Consider the following 17,530-nt stretch of genomic DNA (forward strand, 5'->3'; position numbering starts at 1 on the left):
CTCCCTCTCCCTTTCTGCCCCACCCCTGCTGGTGCTCTGTCTCTCTAAAATGAATAAATGTTAAAAATTTTTAAAAATAAATACAATAAGGTTTATCAGTTTATCTTCTTTGATAACTTTCTGTCGAGAACAAGCACAGTTTATATTTTAATTTTAATATGGAATAACTATTCATTTAAGGGAAAAAGAACCATCCATCTTTCTCAGTAGTTTGTGAGGACAGGAGTCCATTTAGTTCTAGCTAGTTCTCCAAATCCACAACCCCCACTGAAAGCATAGTAGGCCTTCAATAAATATTCCCTACTATCTAACCATAGTTGGAATGTTACTACTGGTCCAAAGAAATCTGAAGAGACATAAATTAAATTGTTACTCTCGATCCTGGGGTGCCTGGGTGGTTCAGTAGGTTAAAGCATACAACTCTTGATTTGGCTCAGGTTTGTGAGACCAAGCCCTGCATCAGGATCTGTGCTGACAGCAAGGAGCCTGCTTGGGATTCTTTCTCTCCCTCTCTCTGCCCCCTTCCATGCTCACACTCTCTATTTCTCACTCTCCCTCTAAATTAATAAATAAAAATACATAACAAATGCTACTTTTGATCCAAAGAAATCTAAAAGTAATAATATCATTATGTATCAATGAAAACCTCAGTTCAATCCATTTAACTCTATTCATGTTACCTAATAAATTAAACTGAATGTTGTATATGCCTGTAATTTTTAAGTTGGAGAGAGGGTGTAAGGGAGTTAGGTTACTCAAAACCTTGTAAGATGATACCAAGTGTTTTCTGTTTATCTGTATATAGGTATGTTATCTGTCTGTATGGCATGTGTATAATCACTTTCCACAAAAGTTCAAATATTAACTTGAATTCCACCTACTAATTTATCTCTCAAGAGAATCATGAGATAGCCACTGAGAAAGACAGTGAGGGAGAGAGTCTGAGAGAGCGAGACGAGAGAGAAGAAAGAAGAGAGACAAAAAGAAAAACAAAAGAGAAAGGAAAAGACATATATAAATTGAAACAGAGGCAGTAAGGGAGGGAAAGGAGGAGGGGGAAGAAGAAGGAGGGCAGGGAAGGAAAAAAGGAGAGCCACATCAAAAAGAGAAATGAAACAAAAATGGTTTGAAGAAAACCTTTTCTTGATTGAAATCTGCAGTAAAATCCAGATTCTTACTGAAAGGGAAAACCCTCATCTTAGGAGGGTGAGTGGCTGAGGTTTACTATCAAAGGGAATCAGTATTTTACCTGGCAATTTCCATGCTAAATGCCACCGTCATTTTCGGTGTTATTTCACTGTCATCTACCTACAGTAAATAAAAAAGAGTATAATACATGTTTTCTCCCCTGAGGTTTATAAATAGGATCTCAATATAGTCCCAACTATAACAAGTCATCCAGCAAATTCTTGGCAAAGTAAATCAAAGAACATATGTTTATCCAAGGTGAACGGCAGCCACTGGACTGTATGTTAACTACATTTGGTTTCAGACAGCTCCATCACACATGCTCTAAATCTGCCCAATAATTCATCCACAGTCATGCATGTTACCATAAGCCTACGAATAAAATCTAAAAGGTTCACTGTGAAAATTTTTCCTGTCAATTCTCATTTCTTTTTTTTTATTGTTTTTTTTTGAGAGAGAAAGATCATACCATGATTCACATGTGTTTCCTTAGCAAATTCAAAGCCTACATATGTACAAAGTTCTAGAAAAGAACGCTAGAATCAAATAGAAACCTGTGAACATACACATCTTATCCTGAACTTCTAAAATATTCACATCTATTATCAATCACTATTTTGTATTTAATCAAATGCATATCTCATCTATACTGCTATAGAATGTTATGAATTCCAAAGCTGATTTTGTTGTCTCCTTGAAAATCTGATAGGGAAAAGCATGCTGATTGTTACCAATAATAAAGCCAAGTAGAAATAATTCAGGTATTCTGCAATTGCTTACATTTCCATAGACAACCTAAGTGGCTCTGTAACTAGGGACTGAATACAGTCAGAACTGCTTCCATTATACCATGTAAATGTTTTTTTTTTCTTTTCCATAGTGAATATACCTTTGTGATCTTTCTCAAGTTCTGACAGTACACTTGCAAATGAATCAAAAACTTCCCACTATGAATCACCAATTATTCCAAATCTACTTATTATCTCAGTATTATTGATTACAATGTGAACTTTTAGCATTAATTCATTAAAGGGTACTTGCAGTCTGACACATCAAAGATGAGGCCCAACAGAAATATCACCAAAACCAAAAGCAAAAACCAAATACTTAAGTGGTCCTTAGCCTATCTATTTTATATTTAAAAACAAGCAGAAAGATACATATAAGCATATTTTAAAAACCAATATTTCAATACTTACTTTCAATAGATCCTTGGAGAAATCACCACCTTCATTTACCCCTTGGAGGTTTGCAATGAACTCTTGGCAGGTCATCTTCTTTCCAATATTCTGGAATAGAGGCAAATAATACATCATCATGACACACATGGAATTCTTAAAAATATGATTAAGCAAAGCAAGACTGATTTGGTTTTTCAAACCATGAATACACACCCCTCATATATGTGTATATATCCATACATACGTATAATACAAACTTATATGCATATGAGAAACAGATGGCTTATTATGCTTTCAAAACAGTCATTAAATATAAATAGCAGAATTATGCCAAACCTTTACTTTAACCTAAGAAAAAATCCGAGAAATTTATGCTACATTTATACATATGATATATATGTTAGTTTTTAATGAAAAACATGGATAAAATGACATTTCTGAGCTGAACTCTGGTAGCTATTTATTTGCTTATTTGTATTCCCTACATATTGTCAAGAACTGTGAAGGATCTGAGATTTTAGCCACTTTCACTCTAACAAACTAGTCTATCACTATCTCACATTACCAGATGAAGTAATAAGTGTCCTGAGTCAGAGGCACAGGCATTTATTACAGCAACAGGAGTAACCAAAATGACAGCATTTTCTTGCTCCAGTTTCCAGAGTCCCAATTCTCAGAGAACCTGAGCGGGGACAGTTGATATGCACACGTGGTGGGTTGTGATACAGGAAAGGAGCACTGAGATGTGGGAATCTGAATAACTGTAATGGGCAATAAGCCTATCACTTTTGCTCTAAAGGAACGAACCAACTCGTATCATCCAAGGCTATAAACAAACTTATGCATTGCTCTCTAGTCATTATATATTCCAAAGCTGCTCACTATAGAAAAAAATGTGTAAAAGTAGACCGGAACAAAGGCAATCAAAGCTTCTGTTCACAAAATGTACAGAAATGCAAGAGACTCGTGGAAAATTATTTCCAAACACATTTCCAAACTGATTGAAGGATAAGCTCAATAACAAAAAAATCACATTAATAAACAAAATGAAAAAAAGTAAAATGTAATTAGGAAATCTAAACTACAAAAAAAGAGAAGATACAAATATGTCAGAGTGAGGAAACTAATAAAGGTGGTATGAAAGAGAAGTGTCTCTTATGCCAGCTCTAGTCAACTAGTAAGAGCCACCAGTCGTGAAGGATTCAGAGGTTCAATCTGGACACCAAGAGAAATCTATCCACAAAAGGCACAGGCAAAGTGTGGTCTTTGCCAAAATGTGGTCCAAGTGAACAGGAAGTGTACCAGCTTATCAATATCCTTGTACACAATATGCATACAAATAAAATGTATGTTCCACGAGGTTATTTTTCATGAAAGACTAAGAGTGGGGTAGAACATTAGCCTTCAAGTTGAGGAAAAATATTCCAGGAAATAAAGATTTTAAAAGGGATACAAAGCCAAGGATACGTTTAAGAGCTTATGTACACAACACTTTAACTTCAAAAGTACATATATGCCTGGGAACATATACACCTGTGTATCTTAAAAGTAATCACTTCCCACTTCCTGTCTCACAACTGCTCTTCTACTTTAAGACACGAAACAAATAGTCCAACCCATCCTATCTAATTAATTTTAGTGAAAGTGCTAAATAACTTTTGTTAAAAACCTTGCCTCTTCCATTAGCAAAGAGGGCATAGTCAGAATGCATATGAAAGACTGAGTGAATGTTTTAACAATGAGAAATGGTTTTGCCAGTGAATTTGGTAGATATTTCCATAATTTAAGTAAGTTAAATCTCTAGCCCTAAGTTTTGATTAAAACTTATTTAAAGCACAGAAACTTTAATAAAAAATAGTTTCACAACACTGTATTGAAAAACACAATAACTCAACCTTCCCAGTCTTTATCAAAGATATCAGAACAAGGTAAAAAGTAACAAGTATATTTAATAGTAATGTTGATATGACTTGACATGGTGTTTTTGGTTATGTTCTGAGGATTTGAGAAAATGAATGAATAATGTCTTTTCCAAGTCAGACAGTTTCCAATTCTTTGCTTTTAACCAAACCAAAAGAGGGCATAATTTAATCATTAGTTAAAAACTAAAATGTTCTTTAATATATGATGTGAATTCAAATACTTGTAACATCATTTTTATTAATTTTGTATTGTTAATAACAAAATTTCTTGAAGAACAATTTATATTTAAATACTTGTAGTATTATAGTCATCAAAGGTATCAAAATAGATATGAAACTTTCATTTCAGTTTATACAGTTTTTGTTAAAAATACATATCAAACAATAATCAATAAAAGTCTCCCAAGTATAAAAACCTATTAACACACACATACAAAAAAAAAAAAAAAACTATGGAAAAGTAAACAATTATGACTACTAGGAGAAAAAGTAAAATAAAGAGAGTTAATTTTTTAATATGATGAAGGAGGAGTGTCAGCTCACTGAAGCTTTCTTAAAATACTAGCTTTACTGAAATGATATTCACATAATATTCATCCTTTTGAATTATACAATTCAGTGATTCATAATACACATATAGAGTTGTACAGCCATCACCATTATCTAAATTCAGAATACTTTTATCACCCTAAAAGATAATCATATCCATTAGCAGTCAGTACTCATATCTCTCCTCCCATCCCCAATACTTATCTCCTGGCAACCACTAATTATCTTTTTATTTGTATGGATTTGCCTATGCAAGAGCACTTCACATAAGTGGAATCATATAAAGTGTGGCCTTTTTTTGACTGGCTTCTTTCATCTACCATATTGTTTTCAAGGTATGTCCATATTTTAGCATGAATCAATATTTATTTTTATTGGCAAATAACATTCCATTGTATGAATATACCAAATTTTGTGTACCCATTTATAAGCTGATGGCTATTTGGACTGTTTCCACATTTTGGTTATTATCAACAATGTTACTGTAAATATTTGTGTAAAGTTTTTGCATAGACATATATTTTCATTCCTCCTATGTATTTAATTCAGGAGTGGGACTGCTATGTCATATGGTAACTCTGCATTTAATCATTTGAAGAACTATCAGAATTTTTTTTCCAAACAGGCCACACCAGTTTACATCCCCACTAGAAGTGTGAGTTCCAATTTCTCTACATCCTTACCAACATTTATCTGTCCATTTTATTTTAGCCATTTCCAGCAGATATGAATTGCAATCTTGTGGTTCTGATTTGTAATTCCCTAATGACTAATGATGTTCAGCATCTTTCATCCACATATTGATCATTTGTATATATTCTTTGAATAAATCCCTACTCAAATCCTTTGCCCTTTTGTTATTGAGTCATTTGTCTTTATTGTTGAGTTGTAGGAGTTATTTATATTTTCTGGATATAAAACTCCTTATCAGATATATACTTTGCAAATATTTTCTCCCATTCGGTAGGTTGTCTTTTCTTGATGGTGTTGTCTAAAGCACAAAAAGTTTTGATCTATATGAAACCCAATTTATCAGAGTTTTTTTTTCTTTTACTACTTGTGTTTTTATTGTCGAATGTAACAAATTATTACGTAATCCAAGGTCAGAAATATTTACTCTATGTTTTCCAAAATTTTTATACCTTTAGATCTTGGCATCCTTGTTGAAAATCAACTGACCATAAAAATAAGGGTTTTCTTCGAATAGCCAAAGTAATTTTGAAGAAGAAGACCAAAGCAGGAGGCATCACAATCCCAGACTTTAGCCTCTACTACAAAGCTGTCATCATCAAGACAGCATGGTACTGGCACAAAAACAGACACATAGACCAATGGAATAGAATAGAAACTCCAGAACTAGACCCACAAACGTATGGCCAACTCATCTTTCACAAAGCAGGAAAGAACATCCAATGGAAAAAAGAGTCTCTTTAACAAATGGTGCTGGGAGAACTGTACAGCAACATGCAGAAGGTTGAAACTAGACCACTTTCTCACACCATTCACAAAAATAAACTCAAAATGGATAAAGGATCTGAATGTGAGACAGGAAACTATCAAAACCCTAGAGGAGAAAGCAGGAAAAGATCTCTCTGACCTCAGCCGTAGCAATCTCTTACTCGACACATCCCCAAAGGCAAGGGAATTAAAAGCAAAAGTGAATTACTGGGACCTTATGAAGATAAAAAGCTTCTGCACAGCAAAGGAAACAACCAACAAAACTAAAAGGCAACCGACGGAATGGGAAAAGATATTTGCAAATTACATATTGGACAAAGGGCTAGTATCCAAAATCTATAAAGAGCTCACCAAACTCCACACCCGAAAAACAAATAACCCAGTGAAGAAATGGGCAGAAAACATGAATAGACACTTCTCTAAAGAAGACATCCGGATGGCCAACAGGCACATGAAAAGATGCTCAACGTCGCTCCTCATCAGGGAAATACAAATCAAAACCACACTCAGATATCACCTCACGCCAGTCAGAGTGGCCAAAATGAACAAATCAGGAGACTATAGATGCTGGAGAGGATGTGGAGAAACGGGAACCCTCTTGCACTGTTGGTGGGGATGCAAATTGGTGCAGCCACTCTGGAAAACAGTGTGGAGGTTCCTCAGAAAATTAAAAATAGACCTACCCTATGACCCAGCAATAGCACTGCTAGGAATTTACCCAAGGGATACAGGAGTACTGATGCATAGGGGCACTTGTACCCCAATGTTTATAGCAGCACTCTCAACAATAGCCAAATTATGGAAAGAGCCTAAATGTCCATCAACTGATGAATGGATAAAGAAATTGTGGTTTATATACACAATGGAGTACTACATGGCAATGAGAAAGAATGAAATATGGCCTTTTGTAGCAACGTGGATGGAACTGGAGAGTGTGATGCTAAGTGAAATAAGCCATACAGAGAAAGACAGATACCATATGTTTTCACTCTTACATGGATCCTGAGAAACTTAACAGAAACCCATGGGGGAGGGGAAGGAAAAAAAAAAAAAAGAGGTTAGAGTGGGAGAGAGCCAAAGCATAAGAGACTCTTAAAAACTGAGAACTGAGGGTTGATGGGGGGTGGGAGGGAGGGGAGGGTGGGTGATGGGTATTGAGGAGGGCACCTTTTGGGATGAGCACTGGGTGTTGTATGGAAACCAATTTGACAATAAATTTCATATATTGAAAAAAAAAAAAAAAGAAATGAAACATTAAAACTAAAGACATGAAAAAAAATAAGGGTTTTCTTATGAATTCTCAATTCTACTGTAATCTGGATGTATGACTGGATGCCAGTATAATACGCTCTTGATTCTTATAGCTTTGTAGTAAGTTATTTTTGTCATTGCACTTTATTGTGGCTAAAAATCACATAGCAAAAAATTTACCATCATAACCATACTTAAGTGTAAAATTCAGCAGTGTTAAGTATATTCACATGGCTATAAAACAGATTTTGAAAACTATTGCATATAGCAAATCTTAAACTCTATACCCATTAAAAAACAACCCCGCTGGGGGCACCTGGGTGGCTCAGTCGGTTTGGCATCCGACTTCGGCTCAGGTCATGATCTCGTGGTCCATGAGTTTGAGCCCCGCATAGGGCTCTGTGCTGAAAGCTCAGAGCCTGGAGCCTGTTTCAGATTGTGTCTCCCTCTCTCTCTGACCCTCCCCCGTTTATGCTCTGTCTCTCTCTCTCTCAGAAATAAATAAACGTTAAAAAAATTAAAACAAAACAAAACAACCCTTCTTTCCCACCCCCTGAGCCTATAGTAACAATCATTCTACTTTCTTTTTGTTTCTATGAATTTGACTGCTTTAGATGGCTCACATAAAGGGAATCATAGAGTACTTTCTTGTATATATGTATGCATGTATGTATATACATGCCAAATGCATATATGTATGTGTGTGTGTGTATACACACACACACACACACACACACACACAGATATGTGTTTCAAGTGTACAGGTGTATAACTTGACATCTGCAAACACTACCACATGATCACACCACAAGTCCAATTACCATCTATCACCATACAGCTGACCCCCTTTACCCATTTCACCCACCCCCTAACCCTCTTAAATTCTGGTAACCACTACTGTGTTTTCTGTACCTATGAGTTTGTTTTCTTTAGTTTGTTCATTTATTTTTTTAGTTTCCATATATGAGGGAAATCACACAGTATTTGTCTTTTTCCATATGACTTATTTCACTTAGGATAATATTCTCAAAGTCCAATAATGTCACAAATGGCAAGATTTCATTCTTTTTATGACTAATATTCCATTGAATATACTATATATTCTTATTTATTTATTTATTCATTTATTTTTAATTTACATCCAAGTTAGTTAGCATATAGTGCAATAATGATTTCAGTAGATTCCAGTGATTCATCCCCTATGTATAACACCCAGTGCTCATTCCAGCAAGTGTTTTCCTTAATACCCCTTACCCATTTAGCCCATCCCCCCACCCACAGCCCCTCTAGCAACCCTCAGTTTGTTCTCTGTATTTAAGAGTCTCTTATGTTTTGTCCCCCTCTCTGTTTTTATATTATTTTTGCTTCCCTTCCATTATGTTCACCTGTTTTGTATCTTAAATTCGACATATGAGTGAAGTCATATGATATGTCTTTCTCTGAATGACTTATCTCACTTAGCATAATACCCTCTAGTTCCATCCATGTTGGTGCAAATGGCAAGATTTCATCCTTTTTGATTACTGAGTATACTCCATTGTATATATGTACCACCTATTCTTTATCCATTCATCTGTCGATGGACATTTGGGCTCTTTCCATACTTTGGCTATTGTTGATAGTGCTGCTATAAACATTGGGGTGCATGTGCCCCTTCGAAATACATCTCTACCCCTTGGATATACACCTAGTAGTGCAATTGCTGGGTTATAGGGTAATTCTATTTTTAATTTTTTGAGGAACCTCCATACTGTTTTCCAGAGTGGCTGCACCAGTTTGTATTCCCACCACCAGTGCAAAAGCGACCCTCTTTTTCCATATCCTCACCAACATCTGTTTTTGCCTGAGTTGTTAATTTTAGCCATTCTGACTGGTGTGAGGTGGTATCTCATTGTGGTTTTGATTTCTATTTCCCTGATGATGAGTGATGTTGGCATTTTTTCATGTGTCTGTTAGCCACCTGGATGTCTTCTTTGGAAAAGTGTCTATTCATATCTACTGACCATTTCTTCACTGGATTATTTGTTTTTTGGGTGTTGAGTTTGATAAGTTAATTATAGATTTTGGACCCTTTATCTGATATGTCATTTGCAAATATCTTCTCCGATACTGTTGGTTGCCTTTTAGTTTTGCTGATTGTTTCCTTTGCTGTTCAGAAGCTTTTTATCTTGATAAGTCCCAACAGTTCATTTTTTATTTTGTTTCCCTTGCCTCTGAAGATGTGCTAAGAAGTTGATGCGGCTGAGTTCAAAGAGGCTTTTGCTTGCTTTCTCCTCAAGGATTCTGATGGCTTCCTGTCTTATGTTCAGGTCTTTAATCCATTTTGAGTTTATTTTTGTGTATAGTATAAGAAAGTGGTGCAGGTTCATTTTTCTGCATGTCGCTGTCCAGTTGTCCCATCACCATCTTTATTCCATTGGATATTCTTTCCTGCTTTGTCAAAGATTAGTTGGCCATACATTTCTGGGTCCATTTCTGGGTTCTCTATTCTGTTCCGTTGATCTGACGTCTGTTTTTGTGCCAGTACCATACTGTCTTGATAATTACAGCTTTGTAATACAGTTTGAAGTCCGGGATTGTGATGCCTCCAGCTTCGGTATTCTTTTTCAAGATTGCTTTGGCTATGTGGGATCTTTTCTGGTTCCATACAAATTTTAGGATTGTTTGTTCTAGCTCTGCGAAGAATGCTGGTGTTACTTTGATAGGGATTGCATTGAATATGTAGACTGCTTTGGGTAGTATCGACATTTTAACAATGTTTGTTCTTCCAATCCAGGAGCATGGAACATTTTTCCATTTTTTTGTGTCTTCTTCAATTTCTTTCATAAGCTTTCTATAGTTATCAGTGTATACATTCTTCACCTCTTTGGTTATGTTTATTCCTAGGTACTTTATGGTTTTTTGTGCAATTGTAAACGGAATTGATTCCTCGATTTCTCCTTCTGTTGCTTCATTATTGGTGTATAGAAATGCAACTGATTTCTGTTCATTGATTTTATATCCTGGGACTTTGCTGAATTCGTGTATCAATTCTAGCAGTTTTTTGGTGTAATCTTTTGGGTTTTCCATATAGAGTATCATGTCATCTGTGAAGAGTGAAAATTTGACTTTCTCCTTGCTGATCTGGGTACCTTTTATTCATGTTGTCTGACTGCTGAGGCTAGGACTTCCAATTCTATGCTGAACAACAGTGGTGAGAGTAGACCCAAATAAATAAACTCAAGAATGAAAGAGGAGAAATCAAAACCAACACTGCAGAAATATAAACAATAATAAGAGAATATTATGAGCAATTATATGCCAATAAATTGGGCAATGTGGAAGAAATGGACCAATTTCTAGAAACATATAAACTACCAAAACTGAAACAAGAATAAATAGAAAATTTGAACAGACCCATAACCAGTAAAGAAATTGAATCAATAATCAAAAATCTCCCAATAAACAAGAGGACAGGGCAGGATGGCTTTCCAGGGGGTTCTACCAAACATTTAAAGAAGAGTTAACACCTATTCTTTCAAAACTGTTCCAACAAATATGGATGGAAAACTTCCAAACTCATTCTATGAAGCCGGCATTACCTTGATTCCAAAACCAGACAAAGATCCCACTAAAAAGGAGAACTACGGACCAATTTCCCTCATGAACATGGATGCAAAAGTACTCAACAAGATACTAGCCAACTGGATCCAACAATACATTAAAAGAATTATTCACCACGACCAGGTGAGATTTATACCCAGGATGCAGGGCTAGTTCAATATTCACAAAACAATCAATGTGATACATCACACCAAAAAAAGAAAGGACAAGAACCACATGATACTCTAAATAGATGCAGCAAAAGCATCTGACAAAATATAGCATCCTTTCTTGGTAAAAACCCTCAAAATAGTAGGAACAGAAGGATCATACCTCAAGATCATAAAAGCCATATATGAAAGACCCACCACTAATATCATCCTCAATGGGGAAAAACTGTGAGTTTCCACGCTAAGATCAGTAACACTATATATCGTTTTTATATTTGTCTACTGATGGACCCCTAGCCTATTTCCATATCTGGGCTACTATATATAATGCTGCAACAAACATAGGGATGAATACATCTTTTTGAATTAGTGTTTTCATATTCTTCAAAAAAATTTACAGAAGTAGAATAGCTGGGTCTTATGGTAGTTCTATTATTAATTTCTTGAGGAATCTCCATAATGTTTTCCATAGTGGGTATACCATTTTACAATCCCAACAGTGTACAAAGGTTCCCTTTCCCCACATCCCACCTGACACTTATTTCTTGTCTTATTGATAATAGCTATTGTAACAGGTGTGAGGTGATACCTCACTGTGGTTCTGATTTGCATTTCCTTAATAATTATGATGCTAAGCATCTTCGCATGTGCCTTTTGGCCATGTGTATGTCTTCTCCAGATAAATGTCTATTCAGATCATCTATCCATTTTTGAATCAGGTTATTTGTTTTTTGTTGTTGTTGAGCTGCATGAGTTTTTATATATTTTGGATATTAACCCCTTATTGGATATACGGTTTGCAAATATCTCCCACATTCAATAGGTTGCCTTTTTGTTTTGATGATGATTTTCCTTTGCTGTGCACAAGCTTTTTAGTATCGAAGAGTCCCTTTATTTATTTATTTATTTATTTATTTATTTATTTATTTATTTATTTATTTATTTTTGCTTTTGTTTCTCTTGTCTTTGAAGTCACATCCAAAAAGACATCACGAGGACTGATGCCCAGGAGTTTCCCACTAGGAATTTTATGGTTTCAGGTCTTATATTCAAGTCTTTAACCCATTTTGAGTTAATTTTTGTATACGGTGTAAGACAGTAGTTCTGGTTTCATTCCCTTGCATACAGCTGTACAGCTTTCCCAGCACTATTTATTGAAGTGACTACCCCTTTCTCCATTGTATGTTCTTGGTTCCTATGTTGTGGTTTAATTATCCATATAAGTGTGGATTTATTTTAGGGCTCTGAATTTTGTTTCACTGATCTGGTGTGTCTATTTTCATACCAATGGCATATTTTGATTACTATAGCTTTGTATTATAGTTTGAAGTCAGGTAGCAGGATACCTCCAGCTTTGTTCTTTCTCAAGCTCATTTTGGCCATTCAGAATCTTTTGCAGTTCCATACAAATTTTACAATTACTTGTTGTACTTCTGTGAAGAATGCCATTGGAATTTTGATTAGTACTGAATTAAATCTGTAGATTATTTTGGGTAGCATGGACATTTTAACAATAGTAATTCTTCTAATCCATGAGCATGGAATATCTTTCCATTTATTTGTGTCATCCTCAATTTATTTCATTGGTGTCTTACAGTTTTCAGAGTACAAGTCTCTCACCTCTGTGGTTAAATTCATTCCTGGATATATTATTTTTTGTGATGCAGTTGTAAATGGGATCGTTTTCTTAATTCATCTTTCTGATGTTTTATTATTAGCATAGAGAAATGCCATGGATTTCTGTATATTGATATTGTGTCCTGCAACTTTATTGAATAAATTTATCAGTTCCAACTGATCAGGTTTTTGGTGGCGTATTCAGGATTTTCACTATGTAGTAGCATGTCATCTGTGAACATAGTTCTACTTCTTTCTGATTTGGATGCCTTTTCTTTTTCTTGTCTAACTGCTATAGCTAGGACTTCCAGTACTATGTTGAATAAAAGTGACAGAAGTGGACAAAACTGTCTTATTCCTGTTCTTAGAGGAAAAGCTTTCAGTTCTTTGCTGTTGAGTATGATACTAGTTCTGGGATTGTCATATATGGCCTTTATTAAGTCTAGGTATGTTCCCTCTATACCCATTTTGTTGAGTTTGTCTCATAAATGACTACTGAATTTTATCAAATGCTTTTTCTGTGTGTATTGAGATGATCGTGATTTTTATCTTACATTTTGTTAATGTGATATATCACAGATTTGCAGCTGTTGAACTGTCCTTGCATTCCTAAAATAAGTGACACTTGATCATGGTGTATCATTCTTTTAACATATTATTGAATTTGGTTTACTAATATTTTGTTGAGGATTTTAGCTTCTATGTTCATCAATGTAGTAGCCTATAATTTTCCTTTTTGTATGGTGTCCTGTCTGGGTTTTTTATCAGGATAATGCTAGCTTTGTGAAATGTGTTGGAAAAGGCTCTCTCCTCTCCAGTTTTTTGGAAGAATTTGAGAAGAATATTAAATATTATTTGAATGTTTGACAGAATTTGACAATGAAGCCATCTGATCCTGAACTTTCATTTGTTGGGAGGTTTCTGATTATTGTTTAATCTCCTTACTGGTAAAAGTCTATTCAAAATTTCTATTTTTTCATATTCAGTGTTGGGAGATTGTATGTTTCTAGGAATTTGTTCATTTCTTCTAGGTTGTCCATCTTGTTGGCATATAATTTTTCATAGTAGTCACTTGTCATTTCTGTGGTATCACTTGTAACTTCTCTTTCATTTCTTATTTTATTTGAGTCCTCTATCTTTTTTTCTTGTTTAATCTAGCTTAAGAGTTTATTGATTTTGTTTATATTTTCAAAGAACCAGCTCTCATTTTCACTGATTTTTTCTACTGTCCTTTTAGTCTCTATTTCATTTATTTCCTCTCTGATCTTGAGAATTCATATGAATATTAGCCTTATTTTTTTTCTATTTCTGAAAATATTTCATTGGGATTTTCATACAAACTGCATTGAATCTACAGATCACCTTGAGTGATCTTAACAATATTGTTTTCCAATCCATGAACATGGAAAGGCTTTCAACTTATTTGTGTCTTCTTTGTCTTGTTCTGTAGTAAGCTTTGTATCATCTTCCAAGTTATTTCTCTTTTTTTTGTGCATTTCTACACGAATTTCAGGATTCATTTATCAATTTCTGCTCCCCCCCCAAAAAAAAGGCCAAGTGGGATTTTGACATTGTAATGACTCTTAAGATCATTTTGGAGAGTATGCCACTTTAACATTAAGTGTTCCAAACCATGACCATGGGATAACTTTCCATTTGATTTCTTTGAACAATGTTTTGTATTTTTCACCATCAATGTATTATCTTATTTTGTTAAGTCTATTCATAAGTATCTTAGTATTTCTGATGTTACCATATATAAAATTAATTTCATTTCCATATTATTCATTACTGATATATAATATATATAGTTGATCTTTATATATTCAACTTTTATTTTGCAGTGTTTACTGAACTTGTTTTTGAGATTCTAATAGTGTTTATTTTTTGGTAGATATACAATTTTCTATATACAAGATCAGGTCTTCTGCAAACAGATAATTTTACTTATTCCTTTCTAATCTTGATACTTTTTTTTCTTGCCTTATTACTCTGATTAGAATCTTCAATAAAATACATACAAAATAAAAGGCACACATTTATACTCCTACCAACATTGTACAAGGATTCTCTTTCCTACAAATCCTCACCAGCACTTGTTAACTCTTGATTTTTTGATAATAGCCATTATAACAGGTGTGAGGTAATATTTCATTGTAGTTTTGATTTGCACTTCCCTTATGATTAGTGATGGTGACCAACTTTTCATGTACCTGTTGACCATTTGTATAGATCTTATTTGAAAACTTCAGTTCCTTTCTCAATTTCAATTTTCTTCTTGCTGTTGAGTTGTAGGAGTTTCATATATATATTTTGGATATTAATCCCTTATCAGATATACCATTTACAAATATTTCATCTCATTTTATAGGCTGTCTTTTCATTTTGTTCATGGTTTCCTTTGCTGTGCAACTTTTTAGTTCAATATAGTCTTGCTTATTTTGCTTTTATTGCTTTTGCTTTGGTGTCAGATTAAAATAATTATCTCCAAAACCAATGTCAAAGAGCTTCTTTCCTGCTGTTCTCTTAGAGGATTTTATGGTTTCAGGCCTTGTATATATAAGTCTTTAATCCATTCTTGAGTTAATTTTGTGAGTTGTTTAAGATAGGGATCCAGTTTCATTCTTTGGCATGTGGATAACTAGTTTTCCCAACACCATTTATTGCAGAGACTATCTTTTCCCCATAGAGTATTCTTGGCTCCCTCGTCAAGTATTAGTTGATTGAATATGTGTGAGTTCATTTCTGGGCTCTCAATTCTGTTCCATTGGTCTGTGTGTTTATTTTAATGACAGTACCATACTGTTTTAATTACTGTAACTTTGTAGTATAGTTGGAAATCGAGAAATGTGATTGCATCTGGCTATGTTCCTTTTTCTTGAGTTTGCTTTGGCTATGTGGGGTTTTTGTGGTTCCATACAAATTTTAGGGTTGTTTTTCCTTTTCTGTAAAAATTGCCACTGAGATTTTGATAAGGAATTGCATTGAATCTATAGATGGCTTTGGGCAGGTTGGACATTTTAACAATATTAATTAGTCCAATCATGAACATGGGACATTGTTCCATTTGTGTCTTCAATTTCTTTCAACAATGTCATCTAGCCTTCAGTGTACAGATAGATCTTTCACCTCCTTGGTTAAATTTATTCCTAAGTATTTGATTGTTTTTGGTGCTATGGTGACTGGGATTATTTTTTTCTTTTTCAGATATTCTCTCATTAGTATATAGAAACACAACTGGTTTTTGTATATTGACTTTTTATCTTGAATTTTACTTAATTCCTTTATTAGTTCTAACATTTGTGTGTGTGTGAAGTCTTTATGGTTTTCTACACTTAAGGTCATGTCGTTTGCAAATGATTTCATGTCTTTCTTTCTTTTCAATCTGGATTATTTTATTTTCCTTGATGGGTTGATTGCTCTGGCTAGGATTTGCATTACTAAGTTGAATAGGAGTAGTGAGAATGAAAACCCTTGTCTTGATCTTAAAGGCAAAACTTCCAACATTTCACCATGGAGTATGATGTTAGCAGTGATATGGCCTTTGTTTAGGCATACATCGATAATCAATGTATTGAGAATTGTTATCAGGAAAGGGTATTAAGTTTTGTTAAATGCTTTTTCTGGGTCTATTAAGATGACTATACAATTTTTATCTTTCATTCTATTAATGTGATGCATCATATTTATTGAATTGTAGATGTCAAAACATCTTTGCCTCCTAGAGATGAATCCCTATTGATCACAGTGTGTGTTCCTTTAATGTGCTCTTAAATCTAGTTTACTAGTATTTTGAGAATTTTTGCATCTATATTCATCAGTAGCCTGTAAATTTCTTTTCATACAGTGTTCTTATCTGGCTTTTGTATCAGGGTAATGCTGTTCTTGTAAATGAGTTTGGAAATGTTCCCTCCTATTCTTGAATTTTTTGGAAGAGTTTGACAAGGACTGGCGTTAATCCTTTTTTAAATGCTTGAATTCACCAGTGAAACCATTTGGTGCTGGGCTTATCTTTTTCAGGAGGTTTTTGATACTGAATTAATCTCCTTTCTCATTATTGATCTGTTCAGGTTTTCTGTTTCATGATTCAGTCTTGGCGGGCTGTATGAAATAGATCGATTTATTTTAGGTTGTCTAATATGTTGGAGTATGATTTTTTATAATAGTTTATGATTCTTTGTATTTCTGAGGTATCTGTTGTAATGTCTCCTCTTTCATTTGTAATTTTATTTTAGTCTTCTCTTTTTTTTCATTATTCTACCTAAAGGTTTGTCAATTTTGTCTATCATGTCATAGAACCAACTCTTGGTTTTGTTAATCTTTTCTATTTTCCTATCTTCTATCCCATTTATTTCTGCTCTTATCTCTATTATTACCTTTCTTTTGCTAACATTGGGCTTAGTTTGTTCTTCTTTTAGTTCCTTGAGGTATAAAGTTATTTGAGATCTTTCTTTTTCTTGACATATATGCTTATAGCTGTAGTTTTCTCTTAGAACTGTTTATGCTGCATCCTATAAATTTTAGTATGTTGTGTTTCCATTTTTTTTATTGTCTCAAGATACTTTTTAATTTCCTTTTTTATTTCTTCTTTGATCCACTGGTTGTTAACTTC

General features: G+C 34.2%; 1 protein-coding gene across 26 annotated transcripts in view; it reads right to left on the reverse strand.

Annotated features, from left to right (window-relative positions):
* The window catches only part of PSD3 (pleckstrin and Sec7 domain containing 3), a 747,126-nt gene that overhangs the window by 332,551 nt on the left and 397,045 nt on the right, over nt 1-17,530 (reverse strand). For 23 of the 26 annotated variants that reach the window (XR_009259079.1, XR_009259078.1, XM_058720427.1 and 20 more), the window contains one exon: nt 2,388-2,477. Coding sequence is in view for 24 of the 26 variants with exons in the window: in XM_058720427.1 (XP_058576410.1) it covers nt 2,388-2,477 (90 nt within the window). In the remaining 2 variants the exon portion in view is untranslated. Of the gene's footprint in view, nt 1-1,249; nt 1,309-2,387; nt 2,478-17,530 lie in introns of all 26 variants that reach the window. The other 3 variants (XM_058720439.1, XM_058720440.1, XM_058720441.1) reach the window with 1 other exon arrangement.

This window comes from Neofelis nebulosa, chromosome 3, assembly GCF_028018385.1.
Source record: "Neofelis nebulosa isolate mNeoNeb1 chromosome 3, mNeoNeb1.pri, whole genome shotgun sequence".
In the NCBI taxonomy this organism is placed as follows: Eukaryota; Metazoa; Chordata; class Mammalia; order Carnivora; family Felidae; genus Neofelis; species Neofelis nebulosa.